Source organism: Myotis brandtii, unplaced genomic scaffold (assembly GCF_000412655.1).
Source record: "Myotis brandtii unplaced genomic scaffold, ASM41265v1 scaffold333, whole genome shotgun sequence".
In the NCBI taxonomy this organism is placed as follows: Eukaryota; Metazoa; Chordata; class Mammalia; order Chiroptera; family Vespertilionidae; genus Myotis; species Myotis brandtii.
Genome location: NW_005362842.1, coordinates 98,909 through 120,977, shown reverse-complemented (window position 1 = coordinate 120,977; position 22,069 = coordinate 98,909). Strand labels below are relative to the sequence as shown.

The window sequence follows — 22,069 nt, the reverse complement described above, 5'->3', positions numbered from 1 at the left end:
CCCCCCCCCCCGTCTCCCCCCCACAAACGTACTTTAGCTATCTCAATTTTGCAGGTATAGCTAAGTATACATGTATTAGGTACTTTGGCATATAAATTAGAACTGAAAGTTGCTTATGTTTTACCACATTTATCTCTTGGCTTGTGACTTTAATAAATGTTCTCCTTCCTCCAATTATAGGTCCTATGGCAGCGTATACAAAGCTATTCATAAAGAGACAGGCCAGATCGTGGCTATTAAGCAAGTTCCTGTGGAATCAGACCTGCAGGAGATAATCAAAGAAATCTCTATAATGCAGCAATGTGACAGGTAAAAACGTGGTAGTAACTCTGGAGAGAACATGGTTTTGAATTTGCTGTGATCATTTAAATAGTTTGATGCCTAGAGTTGCATTTACTTAAATGTTTTACAGAAGGGAGTGCTTAATGGAATCACTATGCATGTGTTTGTTTTTTTCCAGAAAAAAAATATAATGAACAAGTTTGTGTTTTTGTAGCTAAACTTTTATAGTTTCTATTTCTGCATAGTTTTCTGTTTTGTTTTTTCAGTAAGCCCTTTTCAAAACTAGGAAGAAGAGGCGAGAAGGGAGAAGGTGGTGCTAGCTTTTTTTTAAAATAATGATCTCTTACTTCCTATTGAGAAAACATTTCTCCAGAGACAGTTAAGAAGAGATAATTCAATGCTTTTTAGCTTTAGAAACCTTAGGATATACAGATAGATATGTTAAAAGAGAATACTTATTTCTGTCTTATTGGTCCTTTCTTTATATCTTTAATAAATTATTCAAGCTAAGAGTAGCTAAATATGTTATTTTTGAGGAACTAAGATTTGTCAAATGCTATAGCAGGAAGTCAAGCCAACAGGCGACCGCAGAAAAGCACGTGGTTTGCTCTGAAATTCCGTGACAACATGGGTGGTCACAGTGATGGAGCGGGCTTCCCCAGTACTGTTTAGATGTGAGAGAAACCCAAACTTAGGGGCAATGCCAGCTCTAGGGAGTTGAAAGGGGAATGAGAAAGTCTTGCACTTGAAGCTGCATTCATTCTTCCGAAGCTCTTTTGGTCAACAGATCAACTTGGTACTCCTCCCCCACCCCCCCCTTTTTTTTTGGTAAAGCTTCAACATTAGGACAGGGGGAGCTACCTGCTAGGAAATTTGCCCTGGAGCCCTCAAGTCTCACAGACTTGTGAATGCAGTCATATCTCTTCTCCCTCCCTCTCTTTCTTTTATTCTCTATACACTGGTGGTTACTTTACATGAGATAAAAACCTCATATTTCTTGATTGTCTTGACCAGAGTAAGGTAGCAGGGTTGCTTTTCCTCCTCCATAAGATATATTATGGGAGCTCTTTCCAGTTGACAAATTGACACTTTGCCGCTTTTGAGCGACTACGCAGCTGTATTCCAAACAGGGTATACAAATGTCTGTATCTCTATACACTGGTGGTTACTTTACATGAGATAAAAACCTCATATTTCTTGATTGTCTTGACCAGAGTAAGGTAGCAGGGTTGCTTTTCCTCCTCCATAAGATATATTATGGGAGCTCTTTCCAGTTGACAAATTGACACTTTGCCGCTTTTGAGCGACTACGCAGCTGTATTCCAAACAGGGTATACAAGTGTCTATTAGAGAAGTGGTATTTTGAAGAGCCTGCTCTGTGCTAAGTACTGTAAGGAATACAAAGAAATACAGGGCCGAGTTCTCATCCTCTGGGAGTAGACTGGACAGGCCAGGCATATAAATGTACAGAAAATCTAGCTGAAAATACAAGATGTATAGAACATATTCCAACAGGAAGTACCTGACAGTAATTGCCTCGTAGAGGCTGTAAATACCATAGGAATTTAGGGAGGTGTGAGCAAGTGTGGTTATATGTACCTTAACAGACTTATTCATCCATGTCTTCATTAATATTCACTTATGTGGGGGTTTTCCTGCTGTCCTTGTCATTGGCATATTTCCTAAGGTTGAAGGGCTTGAAATCCTGAGAGTTAATGAAGCCCAGTTGGTTTTAGCATCTTCAGTTATTATGCAACATTACTTAACCCTGATAATAATCTAGCCAGTTAAAGTTGGTAGCTCTCAGATGGCAAATTATTTCGTTGTAATGGAATGTTTGATTTTTCTCTGAAATTCCTTGTTTGAAATCTCTCTTCAGGCTTGAAACTCCAAATTTTTTCTTTATAATAGATTGTAGTGGGTTTTTGTTTTTTCCCCCCAAACTACATGTGACATCTAGGAAAATTTCAAATAAAAAGAAGAAGATAAAATCACTTTTCCCTTTGGAGAAATAATCATTGTTAAATACTACTTGGTATACATATCCTTCCATATCTCTTTTTGGAGTTTCACTATACTTATTATCATGTAATTGCCTGTGTGTGTGTGTGTGTGTGTGTGTGTGTGTGTGTGTGTGTGAGAGAGAGAGAGAGAGAGAGAGAGAGAGGGAACAGGGAATCTCATATTATCAAGTATTCTGTAACTAAACTCCCTAATGTTGGACGTTTAGATGGTATCTAAATTATCAGTTTTATAAACAGTACTACAATGGTAATCATTTCTTTTTTAATAGCTGTAATATTTTTTTTAGAATGAATTGTAGACTTAGAAATGCTGGGTTAAAGGACCCATACATTTTTTCCACTTTTGTTACTTATTGCCCTCCAAAAAAGTTATACTAGTTTACATTCTTATCAGGAGGGTGCCCATTTTAACTATAAATATGAATACTTGCTCTTTTGAGCAGAGAAATTTTCAGGTGTTTAACAGCATGAATTAATAGAGATGTTTGAAGGTTTTTCCACTAACCTATATTGTCTCTCTCTCTCTAGCCCTCATGTAGTCAAATACTATGGCAGTTATTTTAAGAACACAGACTTGTGGATCGTTATGGAGTACTGTGGGGCTGGTTCTGTATCTGATATCATTCGATTACGAAATAAAACAGTAAGTTTTCTTCTAGAATAATGCCACTGAGCTAGTCTCTTATGACATCTTCTTTTTTCTGCCTTTTGGTGTGCTCTCCTACTACCATATCTAGAGAGATGACTGTTAGATTTTTCCCCTTTCCATGTTTTTTCCCCCCTCTTTGCTCTTTAATGTCTCTTAAATGTGGCAGTTTTGACAACCTTCCAATCCAGTGATATTTACATGTTTTGCTTATTTCATACTGAGATAAAACTGACTATCTAGTGCTTAAACAATAAATTTTAAATGTTTCAGTTTGGAGTTAGTTTTCTTCTCCTACCCATAATGTTCACAGATTAACTTCCTCTGCATCCTATTAATAAGAGAATACTTTCTGTGAAAGATTATTTGTTATTACTGTGATTACATGATAGTCACTAGGCACATATGGTTATTGAGGACTTGAAATATGGCTTGTCTGATTTGAAATGTGTTGTAAGTATTAAATACACACCAGATTTGGAAGAATTATTACAAAAAATAATGTAAAAAGTATATAATTTTTTATATTGAACTAATGTTGGAATGATAATATTTTGGACATGTATGGTTAAGTAAAATGTATTATCAAAATTAATTTGCTTGTTATTTTCTTTTTTAAATGTGGCTACTCGAAAATTAAAAGTTGTATTTATGGCTCACATATATTTCTTTTGGGCAGCGCTACCATAGTGATTAGTTCAGCTGTTTAGAATAAGGGGCCAGGAAACAAGTGACAAGCTTTGTCCTCTTTGGCCACAGAAGGTACCCCAAACTCTAGCTTGCTTCCTTGCCAATAGTGTTTGCTTGGACATTAGTGTAAGCTCTATCATTTATTAGCTCTGTGACCTTTGGCACAAATTACTTAATTTGTGCTTCAGCTTCATCATCTATAAAATGGTGATAATAATAGTACATACTTCATTTGTTAATTGTAAGTATTAAATGAGATTACAAAAAATAGTGGCTAGTATAGAATAAATGCTTAGTAATTGTTAGCTATTTTTAATGTTATTAACATAGTGCCTGGCTCATAATAGATGCTCCTTAAATATTTATTGATGGGTTAATAGTGTAGTAGTTACTGGATTCTAACATACCTTATATCATTTCATCTTCATGACACTCTTGAAGAAAGGTGATATTTTTATTTTATAGATTGAGAAACTGAGACTAAGAGAAGTTTGATTTTCTGTGCCACAGTATACTCCCTTCTGAGTGTGAGTTGTTTGTCATAAGGGGAACTGAGTGAGAACTTGTGGGTTGATTTTGTTTAGAACTGGGACTGATCAGATAAGTGTTCATCATTCAAGAAATACTTTTTTCAGGACCCTACTGTGTGTCAGGTGGCTTTCTTGGTGCTGGGGATATAGTAGTAAACAGATCAAAGACATTTTTAAATGCAGGGTATGTTTCCAATAGGGGTGACATCACATAAATAGATATACAAATAATGTATAATATGTCAGATGGTGATAATGCTGCATTATACCAATAAGGCAGGATAAAGGAATAGAGAATGAATCATCTAGGAATGGAGGGAGCTAGGGAAGGCCTCCCTGGTTTTCTGATGAGGTGACATCAGAGACAGAGAGTGCAGTAAGGGAGCAAGTCATACCGAAATCTAGATGAAGAGCATTGTAGACAGAGAGAGCAGCAGGTCAGAAAGCCCAGAAGTGGGAGTGTGCTCAGAGCGTTTGAGGAACATCAAGGAAGCCTAGATGGCTGAGACAGAATGAGCAAGGTAGAGAGTGGTAGAAGATGAAGGTAGCTGGAAACCAGCTCATGTAAGACCTTGGTGAGGACTGGCTTTGGAGTGACTGAGGAAGCCATTGGGGTTTTGAGCAGATCTGGCTTACATCTTCATTCTCTATTCCTTTATCCTGCCTTATTGGTCAATGCAGCATTATCACCATCTGACAGATTATGCATTCTTTGTATATCTATTTATGTAATGTCTTCCCTATTGGAAACATACCCTGCATTTAAAAATGCCTTTGATCTGTTTACTACTATATCCCCAGCACCAAGAAAGCCACCTGACACACAGTAGGGTCCTGAAAAAAGTATTTCTTGAATGATGAACACTTATCTGATCAGTCCCAGTTCTAAACAAAATCAACCCACAAGTTCTCACTCAGTTCCCCTTATGACAAACAACTCACACTCAGAAGGGAGTATACTGTGGCACAGAAAATATGGGATTTGGGAATAGAAAGACCTAACTTTTAGTCTTGGCTCTACTTCTTTCGAAGTGTGACTTAACCTAGTTATCAGACTTTCTGGCTTCTGTGTGGAAAATACATTGCAGAGGGTCAAGAGCAGAAGCAATGAGACTGGTTAGGAAATTATTAGGATAGTTCAGGTAGGACTTGATGGTGGCTTGGACCAGGATGATTACAGAGGATACGTTTGGATATATTTTGAAGACAGAGAAAAGCCAAGAATGGCCTCAAGGTTTGGGGCAGAACAACTGAAAGAATGAAATTGCCTTTTACTGAGAGAGAGGAGACTGGGAAGAGTAGAATAGGTTGGGTGGATGGTAAGGAGAGGGGAAGGGTAGTGGCAGAAATAAAGAATTTGAGTTTGATATATTATGCTTATGATACTTGTTAGGTATTCATTGGACATGTTGTGTAGGCAGATATATGAATCTCGTATTTGGGAAGAGATCTGGGCTGGAAATACAACTTTGGGAGTTGTTAGTGTAGCAATGGTATTGCTGTCAAATGCTGTTTACAGGCTGAATAAGATCTTATATTTGTATTCTAGGAAAGGAGTTTGGATCTTTTTTTTTTTCCTTTTTCAAATGTCCTGATGTAAACTAAAGGATTTTGATTTCTTATTCTTTTTTAGTTAACAGAAGATGAAATAGCTACAATATTACAATCAACGCTTAAGGGACTGGAATACCTTCATTTTATGAGAAAAATACACCGAGATATCAAGGCAGGAAATATTTTGCTAAATACAGAAGGACATGCAAAACTTGCAGATTTCGGGGTAGCAGGTCAACTTACAGTAAGTAAAACTGTTACTTGTTGCTCTGGCCAGTGTTGTTAAGTGGTTAGAGCAGGGGGTCCTCAAACTTTTTAAACAGGGGGCCAGTTCACTGTCCCTCAGACCGTTGGAGGGCCGGACTATAGTTTAAAAAAAAACTATGAACAAATTCCTATGCACACTGCACATACCTTATTTTGAAGTAAAAAAACAAAACGGGAACAAATACAATATTTGTATTTGCATGTGGCCCGCGGGCCGTAGTTTGAGGACCCCTGGGTTAGAGTGTTGGCCTATGCACCAAAGGATTTCAGGTTCAATTCCTGATCAAGGGCATGTACCTGGATTGCAGATTCAACCCCCAGCCCAGGTCTGGGGTGAGTACAGGAGGCAACCAATCGATGTATCTCTCTCACATTAATGCCGGCAGGGGAGGGCTGTTAGGGGCGATCAGGCCAGCAGGGCAGGGCATTTGGGGGCAATCAGGCCGGCAGGGCAGGGCAATTGGGGGCGATCAGGCTGGCAGGGGAGGGCAGTTGGGTGGGACCAGGCCAGTAGAGGAGGGCAGTTAGGGGTGATCAGACCAGCAGGGGAGGGCAGTTGGGGGCTACTGGGCCGGCAGGGAGGGCAGTTGGGGGGGAACAGGCCTGCAGGGGATGGCAGTTGGGGATGACCAGGCTTTCAGGGTAGGGAGGGCAGTTGAGGCGGACCAGGCCTGCAGGGGCCTGGTCCCCCCCCAACTGCCCTCCCCTGCAGGCCTGATCGCCCACAACTGCCCTCCCCTGCTGGCCATCTTGTGGTGGCCATCTTGTGCAATGGCTTGACTGTCTATTTGCATATTACCTCTTTATTATAAAGAATTATTATTTTTTGTGTTTTAGTAACTGAGAATCTATTATGTCTCTAGGTCATTTGAATTTTTTTGTGACTTGCTGGGTCATGCCTTGAGTATGGTTTTTATATGTATTTCAGGTGTAAGACAGTTCTTATTGTTGAAAAAGTCTTTTTTTTTTTCATAGTTTTGATGCTTAGTGTTGATCTCTCTCCTTTCTATTTTAGGATACTATGGCCAAGCGAAATACAGTCATAGGAACACCATTTTGGATGGCTCCAGAAGTGATTCAGGAAATTGGGTACAACTGTGTGGCGGACATCTGGTCATTGGGAATAACTGCCATAGAAATGGCTGAAGGGAAGCCCCCATATGCCGATATCCATCCAATGAGGGTAAGGAAATGGATGGGAAACCAGTGGAGTGGTTAGTTACTGGTCATCGTTAGAAAGTTTGTTAAATGACTTACTTGGTTAGGTACCAAATGACAAATGAATTAATTATATGTTATTAAATGTTAGTCTGGACTCCAGATGATACACTTCCACTAGTTGTAGTCTCTAATTACTTAAAGTATAATTTACCCCTCTTCATTCCAGAGGCTGTATCGATAGCCCTTGGCAGGACATAGGCCACGGAAATGCTTGGTGTGACTTGTGCAATGTATATTTTTTTAGTTGAGCTGCTCACATTTTAATATAACATTAACTGGCGCTTCTCCGTTATACAGGGCATGGGCTTTCCACTTCATCAGTCTCCACAGTTCCCTGTCTACCAAGTATCAGTTGTCACATACTGCAGTGTTTTCTCTAACGTTTGTCTTATAGTACAATTTGTCTTATAGTATCATTTGTTGGATAGTAATGGTAAGAGGAAAGCAAACTATTTTTTTGAACGCCTGTCACTAACACCCAGCCTGGTTTATGTGTTGTCTTATTCCTGCCTGGCCCTTGCAGGTATTTAAATTTGTAAGTTTTGGTTTGTAGATCACCACCCTCCTTCATCTGGAGCAGTGGTTCTCAACCTTCCTAATGCCGCGACCCTTTAATACAGTTCCTCATGTTGTGGTGACCCCCAACCATAAAATTATTTTCGTTGCTACTTCATAACTGTAATTTTGCTACTGTTATGAATCATAATGTAAATATCTGATATGCAGGATGTATTTTCATTGTTACAAATTGAACATAATTAAAGCATAGTGATTAATCACAAAAACAATATGTAATTATATATGTGTTTTCCAATGGTCTTAGGCGACCCCTGTGAAAGGGTCGTTCGACCCCCAAAGGGGTCACGACCCACAGGGCAGTGATGGTGAACCTTTTGAGCTCGGCGTGTCAGCATTTTGAAAAACCCTAACTTAACTCTGGTGCCGTGTCACATATAGAAATTTTTTGATATTTGCAACCATAGTAAAACAAAGATTTATATTTTTGATATTTATTTTATATATTTAAATGCCATTTAACAAAGAAAAATCAACCAAAAAAATGAGTTCACGTGTCACCTCTGGCACTCGTGTCATAGGTTCGCCATCACTGCTCTAGAGTGTTAAGGACCCATAGATTTACTCTCCACCAGAACACCCTGAGGGGCTTCCAGGCTTTACCACCACCACCCACAGGACCCCTCACCACAGCACTGTTATAAGACCTTCACCCTTCCTTGGGCTTTATGGTCTTTATACCTCCCAACCCAGCTCCTTCTCTTCTCTGATTAATTAGTTCTTCTATTGAAAGACTTAACAGTTTTTTAAAAAAGTATTCATGGGCCCCAAGATAAGTTCCCCTCTCTTTTGGGAGGTGCAGAAGTGGGGAAGGGTAGGATTATTTACTGGTTATATTTTTAGATTTAAAGACTATAATTTAAGCTGATTATTGCAAAGAGTTTTTTTGTGTGTGTTTTTTAAACTGTGGCTCTTTTAGTGGAAATTCAACTAACTGCAATGTAGTGGGCCAATTTTTTTTTTAAGTATGTTGAATTGGTTTGGTTTGAAAGGGAATGACTCCCTTATGATTTTGGGGACTTCTGAGTTTATGGTCTCCTTGCAGTAACTAGTATAGCCAGTGGTGGTGGTACCTTTAGGAAGGAGGGAAATTTGACAGCTCTGCGGCTGAGGTTTTATCTTTAGGATATCGATGCTCTTAGGTCTTGCCTTTTTACTTTGAAAGGCAATGTACTGTGGTTAACAAAAATTTTAAAAGCTTGGTGGGGACTGGCCAGTGTAACTCAGTTGGTTAGGAGTCGTCCCGTGCACCAGAAGGTTGCTGGTTCATTTCCTGGTCAGGACACATGCCTGGGTTGCAGGCTCGATCCCCAGTACATCAGTGTTTCTCTCTCTGCCTTTCCCTTGCTCTCTCTCTAAAAATCAATTTTTAAAAAAATATATTTTTAAAAAGTTTGGTGGATATTGTGAGGTTTGGGGGACAAGGATACATATGAAAGAGGGAGAAGGTGAGGGCAGGAAGGGGGAAGGAGAGAGTGATTTATATCAAGTTCTTTAATTGTCAGACTTACTTTGAATACTTAGACTTTTGTTGGAATTTGGGTGGGCTCTTTAGTGGATAAAAGAAAAATCATTTTATCAAACTTCAAATGTATTTCCAGTTACATTTTAATTGAAGCATCACTTTCATTTTACTTGTTTTTTTTTTTTTAACCAGGCAATCTTTATGATTCCTACCAACCCTCCTCCCACATTCCGAAAGCCAGAACTATGGTCAGATAGCTTCATGGATTTTGTGAAGCAGTGTCTTGTAAAGAGCCCTGAGCATAGAGCCACAGCCACTCAACTCCTACAGGTATGAATCACCCTGAGGTGCTCCCTCTGTATTTCATTCACATGCTAACCAAAAGATGCTTTTAACCTACCTACACCTGTGTGGAGAGGGGAACAAAATATAAGACATTTCCTGCTTCTCAGGAGGTTTGGTCCTAACTGAGTCAAAAAGACATAGAAAAGAATGTTAAGTCATTGAACAAGACACTATGGCAAGAAAATATAGGGCTCTATGGGATTAGAGAATGGGAATTGACATTTAGTGAGCACCTGAAGATTACGTGATATAATATGTATAACTTTGAACAATGCTTTACACATATTACAGATAGTACGATATGGATTTGACAAATATTTGCTGTTATTATTAGCTGGGCCAATAGTTTTCAACCATATGAGTCCCCATATATACAGGGTATTCAAAAAATGTATACACACTTTAACAGCTGATAGCTTAATTTTGAAAATGAAATGGTTTTTAGTAAACACTGCCTTTATAATTATTCAAAGTGTATACATTTTTTGGGACAACCTGTATATATGTACTTTTTAAACACTCTTTACTCTTCTGGAATGAAACTCATAGATAATAAACCTGTTTATGCCCATAATTTTAAAAGAATCAGTATAATGTCTATGATATAATGGAGACATATAAAGATAATAATTTATAATAAAATAACATAGTTATCAATATAGAAATGCTCCAGCTTTACTCAGCTTACAGGCATAATGAAATAGTTAGAGACCTGTACCTATCATCATGAAAGAATTTAGATGTAAGAGCAGTAATAAGAACAGAAACCATTCCATTCACGATATACAGGAATATGAATGGGTGGGCACTTGCATAAAATAATGGTAAGTAATAGCAGGCCAGACTTATTTGTATATGATACGAGGAGGGAAATTATCTTATAAGCTTTCCAATTGGAAAGAACAGCAAATATGATATTCTTGCAAATGAGCTGGGTCTTGTATCTAAGTGTAGTGGCAAATTCTTCTCCTGCCTGGCTGGGGTTCTGATAAAGTTTTATGGAAAAGATATCTCCTGTGTTATGAGCCCACCACATGTTGAGGCATACTTTCAATCTGTAGAGTACTTGGAGACCATATCCTTTCATGGGTGGTGGGGAATAGAGAAGGGATTAAAAAGAGAAACATTGGGGACAATATCAGAATAAGTTTGGAAAAACAACAGACAATCCCCCGCGCCAAAAGAATTTCCACATGTAACTTTCACATGTAGAAAGATAGATTTCACATAGATTTCTTTTTTAAAGAAATCTTTATTATCGAAAGTATTACATGTCCCCGTTTGTCCCCCATTGACCCCTTCTAGCCCGCCCCACCTTCACCACCCTATTGTCTGTGTCCATGGGTTATGCATATATGCATATAAGTTCTTTGGTTGATCTCTTCCCACCCATCCACCCACCTTTCACAGAGATTTCTTACAATTGTGCTATAAACAACAAATATGTAAGATGGTATTAATATTTATTTGTTTTATTTTTAAAAAATTAAATGCATTGGGTGGCATTGATTAATAGGATCATATAGGTTTCAAGTGTACATTTCTATGATATAAGATCTGTATACTGTGTGTCCACTACCCAAAGTCAAACCATCTTCTGACCCCGTTCACCCACTCTATTCTCTTCCCTCTGGTAACCACCACCCTATTGTCTGTGTCCATGAGTTCCAGTTTTATATCCTACATATGAATGAAATCATATGGTTTTTAGCTTTTTCTGACTGACTTATTTCACTTAGAATAATACTCTCAAGGTCTGTCCATGTTGTTGCAAGTGGCAGTATTTTGTCTTTTTTTATGGCTGAGTTTTCCATAGTAGATATGTACTACATCTTCTTTATCCAATCCTCTATCGAAGGACACTTTGGTTGTTGGTATTAATATTAAAAAACTTCATTTTTATAAATGGAATTTAGTAATATCCCTGTGTTTCAAGTGTCTTTGTGACTAATTTTAGTATTTCTGCAGTAACTACACTTTTACATTAAATTTGTTTTTACCTAAATAAATAGTTGGAAATGCTGTAGTACACTGAATAGGAAGAATAAGCAGGATGAGTAAATTATTCAGTAATTTCTAAACAATGTCTTTATTCCATTTAAACCCCTACTCCAAACTTACCTCCCAAATTACTAGACCTTTTGCTTATCTCTGGAAAAAGTTTTCAGTATTATTTATCAGGGTGTACATGTACTCGGAGACATTGAAAGATGTGCAGAATGTGCTACAGTGTGTTGTTGTGCCAGAGGTTCCACTTTGCAGGATTGTGGTGTCCCTGTCCTCCCATGCTGTTTGTGTTCTTCAGACATTGTAACTAGAAGCTCCCAACATTACAAAATTTCCTCCAGGAGGTTGAGAATCTCTAGATCTGACACAGAGAAAGGGCGGTGCAGTTTTAGCCAGGCCAAAAAGGGTGGGCAAAGCCTGACTACGCATCTGCTCGGTTATAAAGTGAGTGTGGGTTAGCTGTTGTCCAAAGCAAAAAGAGAAAGATTAGATTCAGCGACTGATTCAACAAATACCACATTGTATGCGGGTAGTAACAGGTGGCTCTACTACTTACAGTCAACATAAAACGTATAAATACGTTTCCCGCATACAATGTGATACTATCAAGTACCTGCTGTGTGCCAGGCACTGTTTTGGCACTGGTGCTTATAAACTGTCCCCAGCGTTTGTCACTTTCTTGCTTAAGCACCCATTTGTCAAGAGCGCCAAAGGAGTGTCGATACTACGGGACTTAATTAATGAAGCCATGGATGTGAAACTGAAACGCCAGGAAGCCCAGCAGCGGGAGGTGGAAAACGAGGATGAAGAAAACTCGGTGAGTGGCAGGCTTGGCTTTGGGCCTCGGGCATTAATGCTCGTTATTTCATGATTGCTAAGCCAGGTAAGACTTAGATGTTGGATCAGCCTGGAGCTGGAGACCCTTCTTACAGGACTCTGTCCTGTCCTGGACCAAGGCTTGCTTCATCTGTGCGTGCTCTTCTCATAGTGCTTCCTAAGACACTTACACATTTTATCTGTTATTCAACGCACCTTTTTATTCTGCAAAGAGAATGCTCTGGTCTGACGCTTGGTTTTTCTGTGTCCTTTTGGGGAACCTAGGATTCATACTAAATATGTAGATTTTACACTTATAGACTCCCTCACAACCCTGAGATTCCAAGGGTGTGCATAGATCTTTAGATATATGTTGCAAAACTCTATTAAGAAGGGGAGAAGAAGGGAGTCCTTTAGATACACTACTCTGACTTGGGTAAATTTATGATCTTTGGTTAAATAAGAGTGTTCCCAGTTCTACAAAGTGGGTTTAGAATCTGAGTAAGTGTCAAATCCAGAAATATTTGCACCAAGATGAGTAATAGTAATTCAGAAAACTCACTTTCGTTCCAATTAGCTCCAATTTGAGAGTCTGTTCTTTTACAGGAGGAGGATGAATTGGATTCTGGCACCATGGTTCGAGCAGCAGGTGATGAGATGGGCACTGTCCGTGTAGCCAGCACCATGAGTGATGGAGCCAATACCATGATTGAGCACGACGGAACATTGCTGTCACAGCTAGGCACCATGGTGATCAATGCAGAGGATGAGGAAGAGGAAGGAACTATGAAAAGTAAGGCTCTGATCAAATATAGTAGCTTCTCAGGCAGACCTTATACATTCCAGAGAAGACAGGTTCACGTGGTCCACTCAGGCTCAGTCTTGAGGCCTCATATTGCTGCAACCAAAGGAGTAGAAACATGGGGGTTGTGGTGAGGGCACGGGTTTGGGAAAAGGGAAAGCTGGCATGTGAGTCAGAGGCAAGAAAGCATCAGTGGCCGTTCTCTCATTGAATGATGTCATTTCCCTCCTTTTCCTGAATCTGTGGAGGCAAGCACATGCATTGATCTGATGCATAATTCTGAGCTATTGAAATTCTGAGCTGTTGACTGTATATATCTTATCTTTTTTTTCATAATACTCTGGGTGTCTAACCCAAGTTTACCAATACTCAGCCAATCTATTCAGAATGACTGTACACACTTAAAAGTCCTATCAAATCCCTTTGAGTTTAAGCCCATCGCTACTTCTTATCCCACTGATCCTTTTTTGCCTGAGGCTTGACACCTGAGCTCAGCTCCCATCAGAATGCCATCCTCTCCTACCTTCTTTAGTTATTTCCTTTCTCCTTACTCTGCATTACAGACCAAGTCACAGAAGAAAGGAATTTGAGAGTATAAAATGCTAGTAATTTAGTTATATAAGTACGATTTAGCCTAAATTTTGCATAGGTTTAAAGCAGTAAGTCTCTTCATCTTTTCTTCATCATCTTTTTTTTTTTATTCCTCTAAATCAGGGATTAGCAATCTATGGTCCACATCCAAAATGTGGCATGCCACCTCGTTTTGATAAAGTTTTATTGGAACATAGCCATGTCCATTCACTTACATAGTGTCTATGACTGCTTTTGTGCTATAGAAGCAGAGTTGAGTATTGGTGACTAAGACCACGGGGCTCCCAAATCCTGCAATTTTTGCTGTCCGGTTCTTTACAGACCGAAAAAGTTCTCTAACCCCTCCCCTAGACCTTCTGTTTGTGATTGATTAATTCATTTAATAAATTTTTCTCCAGTGCCTATCGTATCCCAGGTACTTTGTAGATGCTAAAAATGCAACAGGAAATGAAGAAACAGACCCTGCCCTGAAGGAACTCATTGTCTAGTGTGGGGGACAGACCGGTAATTATACTTCAGTCCATGAAATGAGTTCTAAAATAGAGGTAATATAGGGTGTTGTCGAAGCAGAGTGGAAGAATATTTAGTTTAGACTGTGAATTACTGAAGAATTCCTGGAGGAAAAAGGCAAGCTGGTTGGCAAGTGAGTAGTGTGGGTTGGAGATGGTCCAGCAAAGGGAACAACGCTCACAAATTCGAGGAGGCAAGAGAAAGGCTAGTGAGTTCAGGGGAACTGCAGCTGGTTTATTGTGGCTGAGACAGTTGCAGGGCTGTGGTTCTTAGGGATTTCTCTCTGTGTTTCACCTTTCAGGTATTTGTATTTATAACCAACCCTTTGGGGTTTTCTTTCTTTATTTTTTTATTTCAGAGAGGAAGGGAGAGGGATAGAGAGATAGAAACATAAATGATGAGAGAGAATCATTGATTGGCTGCCTCTTACATGCCCCCCACTGGGGATCAAGTCTGCAACTGGGCATGTGCCCTGACTGGGAATCGAACCATGACCTCCAGGTGACACTCAACCACTGAGCCATGCTGGCCGGGCAACCCTTTGTTTTTGAAGGGAAAAGGTTTTTTTGTGTGTGTTTGTTTTGTTTTGTTTTGTGGCCACGGCTTGCTCATCATCTGTGTTTGGCCTCTGACCAGAACCACACAGATAGGAAAGAGTAGTAATACTATTAGTGGATATGTAACTCATATAACTTTTCTGGAATGTAGTATGTATCAAGAATTTGAAAAGTTCAAACCTTTGACTCAGTAAATTTCACTTCTAGGACTCTGGTCCAAGGAAATAATTGAAGATATAAGCAAATTATATTCAAGAACTTTTTCAAATATGTTACTTAAAATTGTTAAAAAAAAAAAAGGCTGGAATTTAATAAATGTTTAGTAGAAAATGGTTAGTCAAATAAACTATGATACAACCATAGGATGGAATACTACACCATACAAAAATATTAAAAATCCTGTTTTGGGGGAAATATTTAGAAGAAATCGCCCAGACAGTGTGGCTCAGTGGTTGAGTGTTGACCTATGAACCAGGAGGTCATGGTTCAATTCCCTGTCAGGTCGCATGCCCAGGTTTTAGGCCCACTCCCCAGTAAGGGGGCTTGCTGGAGGCAGCTGATCAATGATTCTCTCTCATCATTGCTGTTTCTATCTCTCCCTCTTTCTCTCTGAAATCAATAAAAATATATTAAAAAAGGAAAAAGAAGGAAACAAAATTATAGCATGACCCAGTTTTACCAGAGTAAAAAAAAATAAATTAACATGTTAATATGTGCATAGAAAAATGACTGGAAAAAAAACCTGACTGAATAAAAAAGCTGGAGAGAAATAAACCACATATTAAAAGTACTGTTGCTCAGTGTTTGAGCATTAAGTCACAGTTTGATCCCCAGTAGGGAGTGTGTAGGAGGCAGCCAATCGATTCTCTCTCATAATTGATGTTCCTATCTGTCTCTCCCTTTCCCTTCCTCTCTCTGAAATCAATAAAAACATATATATTTTTAAAGTAGCTATTATTGGTAATAGGATTATAGGTCTTTAAATTTTTCTTCCAAAATTTTTTCTAGCATTTATCAGAAAAATAAAAAACCATCAAAAATACTTCTGATATCATGGTGTGTCCTTTAAATTAGGACTTTGAACTATGATTGCCTTAAGAATCCTTTCTCCTCCCTTCTTCCTCCTCTCACTGCTTTTTATGGCCTTAAAATGAATATTTACAAAGTGACATTTGTCACTCCCTGCTAGTCTCTTTAAGTTCTTATTGTGTTTTAGGGAATGTTTTATCCCCTAAACTCAAGGTTGAAGCACTCTAGATATATTGTGCGTGGCGTTACATAAATTGTCAAATGAATGCTATGAACTAAATTTAGTTTTTTCTTTTTTCTAAGTAGCCATGTGACTTGTTAGGAAGGTTTGTTTTGCAGTAATAAGCTGCTGACACTCTAGTTCTTTTCTTTGACTCTGAGTGCCATATCTTCTTCTTGTTTGAAGGGCTTTAATTATGCAGATGATTATAATCACTGTGTAATATATCTAGGCTGACCCATTAACATGTGTTGTGCATGCACGGGTTATGGAAAATCTGCCTTTTTTAATGTAAAGAATTAATTTTGTTCCAAATGTAATTTTCATATTTCAAGTGCTAATTAATTCAATGGGTTGTTGTGCAGTTTCTGAGCTTGGATAGTTTTAGCATGCCTAATGAGAAAATGCATCTTTTATTATAGTCATGATGAAAAAAACATTAAAACCTCAACAGTCACAGCTGAGTGATATTAAATATACTTAGTTCACAAACAATCTGCTGCAGGTCTTATAATACAGTTTTTGAGTCACAAGTTTGACAGATTTACCACTTATTTTGAGATCTTTGCCTCTTACTATTTTAGGAGTTATTTAAACTTTCATTATGGAAAATTAAAAACATGCACAATTGCACAATAATATCATGACTCCAATGGACCTATTGCCCCGTTTCATAAATGATTAACTCATTGTCCATCATATTTTAGGCTCCCTCTCCCAAGGAAAATAACAAGCTGAATTAACTTAAAGCAAATCTCAAGCATCATATCATTCCTTCAGAACTGATTTTTAAACATTTAAATGAGTCTTTTTGACTAAGCCTGACCCAGATACTATCTGTGTTATGTTGGATAATTCACTTTCCTTGTATGAACTTCAGTGCCCTAATCAGTAAAATTTTAATTTTATTATTATTATTTTATTCATTTTAAAATTTTTATTGAACTTATTGGGGTGACATTGGTAATAAAATTACATAGGTTTTAGGTGTACACTTTTATAATACCTATTGTAGATTGTAGATTGTATTGTGTGTTCACCACCCAAAGTCAAGTCTCCTTCCATCACCATTTATCCCCCCTTTGACCTCTTCTACCTCCCCCACCAACCTTTCCCTCTGGTATTCACCATACTGTGTCTGTGTCTGTGAGTTTTTGGGTTGTGTGTTTTTGGTTTTTTTTTGCTTAATCCCTTTATCTTTTTCACCCAGTCCCCCAGGACTCTTCCCCTCTAACAGCTGTCAGTTCTCTGTATTTATGAGTCTGTTTCTATTTTGTTTGGTTATTTTGTTCATTAGATTTCACATATAAGTGAAATTATATGGTATTTGTCTTTCTCTGGGTGACTTATTTCACTTAGCATAATGCTCTCCAGGTCCATCCATGCTGTCACAAAAGGTAAGATTTCCTTTCTTACCTTACAATGGAGTAGTAGTCTGTTGTGTAAATGTACCGCAACTTTTTTATCCACTCATCTACTGATGGGCAGTAGGCCTACTTCCAAATCTTGGCTATTGCAGTGAGCATTGGGGTATATACATTCTTTTGAATTAGTGTTTGTGGTCTTTTTTTTTTTTAAATATATATTCCTAGAAGTGGAATCGCTGGGTCAAAAGGCTAAAGAATTTTTAAACTTACATATTTTCCTTGTCTTTTTAAAAAAATATAATTTTATTGATTTTTTACAGAGAGGAATGAGAGGGACAGAGAGTTAGAAACATCGATGAGAGAGAAACATTGATCAGCTGCCTCCTGCACACCCCCCATTGGGGATGTGCCCACAACCAAGGTACATGCCCTTGACCAGAACCGAACCCGGACCCTTCAGTCCGCAGGCTGACACTCTATCCACTGAGCCAAACCAGTCAGGGCTTTCCTTGTCTTTTATAGCTCTAATAGTCCACATGTTTATAAAAATCATATCACTCATGGCTAATAGGTAGGCATCTTTGTTGGGGCCCTTAGGGGTAGTTCTCTCCAGAGCAGTCTTTAGATTATTTCTCATTTCTGCAGTATGCTTGTGGTACAGCCCAGGAATTATATTTCTAGAAGTTGACTCTTTCCATCCCTAAGCCATTCCTAAGCCATGTCCTTGAGTCTTGGCTCCTACTTTTATGCTGGGAATTGAGTTCTACCTCGATGTGTTTTGGCTCCTGTCTTTATCCCAATTCTTATTCTCACATCAGTATTCAAACTAGTTGGTTTGGCTTTACCAATGGGCCACCTTGCTTGTGCCATCTGCAGACTTTCCTGTCTTGGGTTTAAACATTACTGTGTGGGTTTTTTTTGTTGTTGTTGTTGTTTTTAAATCTTGAATTTCTATGTGTTTGGAGCAGGAGGGTAGGCCTCTCACGCTTCAGCTCTTTCAGTCATCTTGACCTGTCTACAGCAATATTTCTATAGTTTCTCCATAAGGGAACAGGTTCAGAGAGGTTATTTGCTCATGGTCACATGGCAGGAAGTGGTAGACCTGGGAACTGAAAGAACTCCAGTGTGTATGCTTCTTTCTGCTAAACTCCTGATTTGTTTTGGAAGCCTACTCTAACATTAGTGGGCATTAGACCCGTAATATACAACTCACCAAAATTCATGGTCAGACTGTTGCTGGCTTCTGGATTCCAGAAATATTTATTTTTAGAAAGAATTATTATACATAAATTATTTATTATACTCAGGAGGATAGACATTATAACTTAATAATAATCTATAATACCTTGGCATGTGATATATATCAGGCTCTGTGCTTAATTCTTTATAAGCATTTCACGTTTATTTTAATCATTACAACCATGCTGTGTGGTAAATATAGCCATCTAGTATCCCCACCATCACCACCCCTGATTTTGTGGTAACAGAAACTAAATTGCAGAGTGGTTAAGTTACTTGCTCATGATTACATAGTGAGTAATAGAAGAGCCAAGACTTGATGCCAGATGTGTTTGATTTCAAAATTCATACTCCTAATCATTATATTATACTGCTTCTCAGCAGAGCCCCTTAAGCTGTTGAGGGGCAGGACTAAGACTCATGTTATAGGTCCTATGTTGGGAAGCCTCCGCCTACATGAATATACCTCTCCTTGCTGGGTATTTGAATAACAGGCTACTCTACATGTTTCCCCAGGATTTCCAGAAGCAGAAGGTAGATGATTTTCAAAGGGGGTCTGTCTCTGTTGATAGGTTAATGATATTGTTACATGAGGTAGTATATTTGGTTGTAGAGATCTGAGTCTATAGTAAAGAATCAGAATGCAGTTGGAAGGAGGAAATTAGAGTGAGGTTAGATTTGATTGCTTTATAAGATACCTCCAGAACACCTGTAATAACCATATTGGTAAACTATGGCCCACACTACTTTGAAAACACATGTCTGGATAAAAATATCAGTTTGGGGATTTTGGGAGGCTTCTGCTATTTGTTTATGTAACTGGGTCTTTTTCATAAGGGCTATAGAAGAAATTTGTCCCTAAGAACAGAGGGACATATTCCTGAAGTGACATGAGAGGTTCTGTGAGTGTTGGGATTCTTGTACTTCCTTTGACCATCAGAGGGAGCTCTGTAATAAGTTATGAGTTTATAATGTGTTCCCATTTGTGTTCACACGTCTCCTTTCTATGGTAGGCTTTCTTCAAGATTAGCACCATTATTTATTTTAAATAACCACAGCAACGCTAGGGCAATGTCTTTTATTTAGGTAGGAGTTTGGATACCTCCCTCATACATGGCAAAGTTCAAATAAGACTGAAACCAGCCTAAATCTGTCAAAATAGTTTAAACTTTTCTTCTCTCTTCCCAAATTTCTCAGAATTCTTAACCAGAATTGATGTCCTCTATATGTATCATGTTACCATGCGTATAGTTTTGAAACTATTATCAGCTAAAACGGCCCTAACCAAGTAATTGAATACATTTTAAAAATAAACTTTCAAATTCTTGTGCAGAACTGACTGATATGTATCAAAATAAATATTTTTTAAAAAATATATTTTATTGATTTTTCACAGAGAGGAAGGGAGAGAGATAGAGAGCCAGAAACATCGATGAGAGAGAAACATCAATCAGCTGCCTCCTGCACATCTCCCACTGGGGATGCGCCCGCAACCAAGGCACATGCCCCTGACCGGAATCGAACCTGGGACCCTTCAGTCCGTAGGCCGACGCTCCATCCACTGAGCCAAACCGGTTTCGGCCAAAATAAATATTAATAATGACAACTTATAGCTTTTGTTGCCTAGCCTCTTTGGTTTTCATCTAATTTACTTCTGTGTTGCCTACACAAGAATCTAATGAGTTCTTTGAGAATAGCCTTTTTTTTTTTTTTACTGATTTGCCATAGTTCTTTGTGTTAGATATTAATTTCTTATTCTAGAGCAATTGCCACATTAATCTCTTTGAAATAGAATTTTAAAGCATAGTGGCATAATTAAGTTAGGATAACTCAGAAGCATGTTTTAGGCAAGTTACTGTGATGATATTATGTGGTAAAAACATTCTATATTGATAATTCCCCAGAAAGTCCTAAGTCTCATGAAGACTCCTATTGTTGCTCTGAGTTTCCTCATGTTAAAACCAAAGTCCAGGCTCTTGTTGAAGTGATTTTATTTCACCACCATCCATCAGATACTAATTTTGGAGCTGCATAAAATGGAAATTCTTGACTCACAGCCTATTTTCTTTCCACCTGCAGTTGTTTGAAGGGGATTGTTATAACATTGCCTCCCTTGTGTGTTATCTGTCTCTTTCTCTCGGACTCAGATGATAGCATTTTGCAAGGATGAAAAATAGAACATAAAGGACTACAGGTATTTTAACACTTCTTTTACCACAATAGGCTTACTGTCCAATTTCTGATCCCCAGGATGTTTAAAACTATCATCAGAATATTAAGTGTTCATGTATCCTTGCCACTCACAGTCAGCATCATTGGGGAGTTTCAGATAGCAATAGTGTAGTTGTAACTACCAGAGCTTAACTTAAAACATTTAGTTTTGTTAGAATCATATCTCTGAGTAAGAGCAAGAGAAAGACAAAGGAGTAGTGGAAAGGACAGTAATTTGTGGAATTAGTAATTTAGTTTGAAACTTGGCCCAGAGCCTTATGGGCTAGGTCAGCTTGGGCCAGTTATTTCCCTTTCTTGAGCCTCAGTTTCCTAGTCTGAAAAAGTGGGGCATAAGAGTTCCTACTTTGTAGGGTTGTGAAGATGATACAAGATAATATATGTAACATATTTAGCATGTAAATGCTTAAAAATGGTCGGTACTTTATTAATTATATGAGTCTTTTAATGTTTGACAGTGGTGTTTTTATTGGACCCAGATTTTCCTTGAACCAGTGCTACTTTTCAGCATCCTGATTCCTTTCTTCTTGCTAGTTAGGCTTTTAGTTTTCACTCTTGGTATTATTGATGTTTTGTAAATGCTACCTCTGTGTCTGAACTCTGGCATGAAAATGTTTGATCTAAAGGAAGGTCACTTGTCAGTTTCAGTAATGTTTTTAAAAATGTGCTGAGAAGGGAGAGGGAAAGAGATTGTGTGTGTGTGTGTGTGTGTGTGTGTGTGTAATTTCTTGTAAGTAAGATGATAGGTGTTCTGAGGATCTGTTAAATTGCTCAAAATACAAGATGGTAGATTTTAAAGAAGGCTAGACTTTGGATCCACAAGAACCTTCCTTTGTAGAGTTTCAAACTCTTATCTTAATACTGTGGAATGTATTACTGACTGGAATTTTTTCCATTCCTGAAAGATAGTCACTGTGGTTCACTGGACATTTACCAAAAGCTCCCTCCTGGGTGAGAGTTACAATAGAAGAGCAGACATCTTGGTCCTTAGACTTTTCTCACAGTTGCACAAATAATTCAGGGTCATTGTGCCAGAGTGACTAGATCCTAATTGTTTGTGCAGTTTTTCTAATTGTGTCCAGATGTTGGGCCCACTTTTTAT

General features: G+C 38.3%; 1 protein-coding gene across 1 annotated transcript in view; it reads left to right on the top strand.

The window, feature by feature from the left end:
* Nucleotides 1–13,359, top strand: part of STK4 (serine/threonine kinase 4) — a 26,614-nt gene extending 13,255 nt beyond the window's left edge. Inside the window, exons 3-9 of the mRNA XM_014543693.1 lie at nt 181–309; nt 2,835–2,949; nt 5,806–5,970; nt 7,009–7,176; nt 9,448–9,585; nt 12,296–12,424; nt 13,030–13,359. Of these exons, the coding sequence (XP_014399179.1) occupies nt 181–309; nt 2,835–2,949; nt 5,806–5,970; nt 7,009–7,176; nt 9,448–9,585; nt 12,296–12,424; nt 13,030–13,359 (1,174 nt within the window). The remainder of the gene's footprint in view (nt 1–180; nt 310–2,834; nt 2,950–5,805; nt 5,971–7,008; nt 7,177–9,447; nt 9,586–12,295; nt 12,425–13,029) is intronic.
* Nucleotides 13,360–22,069: the final 8,710 nt, after the last annotated feature.